At 37.4% G+C, this 3,518-nt stretch overlaps 1 protein-coding gene across 1 annotated transcript; it reads right to left on the reverse strand.

The window, feature by feature from the left end:
• Nucleotides 1-325: 325 nt before the first annotated feature.
• LOC129895180 (probable receptor-like protein kinase At5g24010) lies at nt 326-3,088 on the reverse strand. The gene has a single exon (XM_055970858.1). The coding sequence runs from the start codon at nt 2,946-2,948 to the stop codon at nt 462-464; it is 2,487 nt and encodes an 828-aa protein (XP_055826833.1). The 5' UTR covers nt 2,949-3,088; the 3' UTR covers nt 326-461.
• Between the last annotated feature and the right edge of the window lie 430 nt (nt 3,089-3,518).

The following is a 3,518-nucleotide window of genomic DNA, read 5'->3' on the forward strand; positions in this document are numbered from 1 at the left end:
AATAAAGCATTTGACATTTGCTTTAGGCCCCAAAAAGTGTAGGTAGTTAATTTCACAGATTTAACTTTTTTTATAAGGATCATGAAGTTTGTTACTGATTACAAATTTTCATAAAATTTTCAGTGTTTTTATAAGAATTTGAACAAGCAATTAACAAAAACTAAAACTAGAACTACTGTTTTAGGCTTGATGGATAGAGTTACCTGATATATGTTGTTGGTGAGAGGTGATAGGTATTCAGTGGACCAGCTTTTGCACACCTTGACTAATTCTATTAATACAGATGCATTGTCAAGAGGCATTTGCCTGTTATCTAATGCAGATATTAAACATGAACCTGACTATTACACTAGGAATACAGTTGCAGCACTGTTTTGATACACAAAATTACATTAGACATAATGAAGTAGAATAAAACGGAATTACATATAGATGCATGCTAACAACACCGAGGCTAAGAATCATCTGGATTCATCGATCTTCAATTGTGAAAAAACCTCGCTCTCACTGACACTGACACAGCTTGTGCTCATATTTATAGAAGGTAGGCGATTAATACCAGGCAATGCCAACTGCCACGAAACATCGGTGGTGGTATCTTCATGAGATTGTTGGGGCATTGCAGGGTGTTGAAGCTGTCGAGCGTAATTCAAGTCCCACAACACATCCATCATGTTAGGCCTATCAGTGCCATTCTCTTGCAGACACTTCTCTGCTGTTTCCCCGAATTTCCTCAGAGAGTTTGGGTTAATTTTACCTGCAAGAAACGGATCAATTATCTTTTCGAGCTGGTTTTCTTTTAGCCAAGAAAGTCCCCATTCAGCCAAGTTTATTTGATTTCTTGGAAGCAGGCTATTTATAGCTGGTCTAGCACAAAGAACTTCAAGAAGTACAACTCCGAAAGAATAGACATCAGACTTTTGAGTTAGTTGCATTGATTTCATGTACTCAGGATCCAGATAACCGAAGCTACCTTTAACATCAGTAACAATATGTGTTTCTTCAGGGGGACCTGATTTGGAGAGACCAAAATCAGCAACTTTGGCAACATAATGTTCATCAAGAAGTATGTTTGTAGACTTAATATCCCTGTGAATAATTGGCTCATTTAAACCAGTGTGAAGGTACTGTAGGCCATTAGCTGCACCTATACAAATTTGAAGCCTTTGATCCCACGATAATTCTGACCGTGAAGATGATTTATCAAGGTCTTCATTCGAACTGTACAAATGCTCTCTCAAAGTTCCCTTCTCCATGAACTCATAAACAAGTATCATCTCATATCGTTCATCACAGTAGCCAATCAATGAAACAAGATGTTGATGGCGAATTTTGGACAAGAGGGTTATTTCAGTTTGGAATTCCACAAGACCCTGGCCATGTCCAGCCTCGCTTCTTTTCACAGCCACTTTAACTCCATTGTGTAAAGTTCCTTTGTAAACTTTCCCAAAACCACCTTCACCAATCATAAATTTGGGATCAAACTTGTTGGTAGCATGCAAAATCTCTGCGAAAGGTATCTTTAACCCAAGGTTCATATCAGGAGTAGTGCCACCAATTGAACTTCTTACTGTAGTCCTACTCTCTGTACTTCCTGCATACACACTCACCCTTGGCCAGTTCGAATTCTCAACCGGTTTTGCTTTTCTTGATTTCAAACAACACCAGATCACCACTGCAGAAACAGATATGAGAACCACGCCACCACCAACAGAACCAACAATTATCCAAAAGTAATTCTTCTTTCCTCCACTCCCCTCATCTCGATCGTTAATCAGCTCCATGATTTCCACCCCATTCAGAAAAGCATTTTTAGACTTTGAATCATTCCGAGGGCCAACTGATATATTCATAAAACCAGAACCATCTGAATTCACCACAAAATCAACATAAAAAGGAACTGCAAAATCAGGAAATCTATCATATGGACTAATTGGCTCACCAAACAGACCATATATATAGACATTGAAAACTGTATTATTCCGACTATCACTAACAATGTCACAGAAGTGTAGGCGTACGAAAAATGTAGCATTCCTTTTTACATCAAAAAGCCAAGTTATGTTAAAGAAGTCGTTACTACTTGGAGTCTCAACATCTATATTCATTTCTTTGGCAGTTCTATACACTAAATCAGGAGCATCATACCGGGTAGCTTCTCCTCCTTGATAATCATATTTAGGCCCTTCACTATATATTGGATGATTCTTTGCTGATGTTTTGTTAAATAAGTACTCGTCATCAGATACCCAATTTCTTCTCATGGTATCTCCTTCGGAAGTAATATTAGAACCCCCAACATTAATCCTATGAATTACATTTAAAACACTAGAGGACAAATCCTTTCCACCATCATTTTTGCTGCTATTTCCTCGTGGAGTAACATGGGCGTCAGTAGAGTTAGGAATGAAACCTTCAGGAGTAACAAATGCTTCTATTGCATTGACAAAAGCAAAAGAAGAAGAATCTTGATAAGGTGTGAAGGTGATTTCTAAATTAGGGCCATTTACTACAGGAACCAAAAACTCTTTGATAACAGGGGAAGTTACACTACTGGGTATACTGAAATTCGACAAAAGCAAAAACCCAGAAGCTGAAACGTTGAATTTCGCACCGAATAGGAGATAAAAAGGAAAGAAATGAAGCCGTACCATGTAAACCCCATTTTCTTCAATTCGAAGTTTGTATGATTCAGTTTTAGTGAATATTCTGGCTGTTTCATAGATTCCAGCTGACCCTGTAGTAGTGGTGGTGTCTTTGACGGAGTGACTGTTGCCGGAATTGGAGATAAGGTCGCCGGAAAAATTGGCGGCGCCGGCGGAGATGGTGATTTCTGAACCACAATTGATGAAGTAATTCGTAGGTAAGCTGTAATTATGTGATGAGGAAATGGAAAAGGGAAGGAAGAGAAGGAAAAAAGTGAGAAATGTGAGAAGAAGATTAGCCATGGTGGAGAAGACAATTATGGAGTTGTAAATTATTGTTTTTGCCAGAATGTAGTGTAGTAGACTAGTAGTAGTAGAAAAAGGAGGAGGATGAAGTTGACTGCATTTTGACTTGGAGCAACACTTGCTAATTAAAAATGTTTTAGCTTCTCTAGGTAGTAATTAGTTGGATGTTCTTTTATTTTGTTCCAGTAATTATGAGGCTATGATTGCCCCAAAAATTCCTACATGTATTTTAGCACTCCCTCCCTTTTCATTTTACTTATCCCATACCCAACTTGACATATTCCTTGATAAAAATTTTAGGAATTATTTAGTTGGAACAAGTTATTTCGAGATTAATTATTCTAAAATTGTTGTTTCATTCTTAATATAAGATAAACATAAAGCAAACAATATAAATCCCACATTTGTACCACTTTTTTTTTGTCAGATACATGTATTTGATTCACTCAGATACATGTATCTCGAATAAATGTGAGTCATATTAAGTGTAATTTATTTCAGATACACTGTATTCAAGCGTCATTGTATGTATCTAGGATACACTGACTCTCTCGCTTGCTTCTCTCC

This window comes from Solanum dulcamara, chromosome 7 (genome assembly GCF_947179165.1).
Source record: "Solanum dulcamara chromosome 7, daSolDulc1.2, whole genome shotgun sequence".
Lineage (NCBI taxonomy): Eukaryota > Viridiplantae > Streptophyta > Magnoliopsida > Solanales > Solanaceae > Solanum > Solanum dulcamara.

Excerpts from the sequence above, each read along its gene's own strand:
- LOC129895180 (XM_055970858.1), bottom strand. The coding sequence starts at position 2,948 with ATGGCTAATCTTCTTCTCACATTTCTCACTTTTTTCCTTCTCTTCCTT.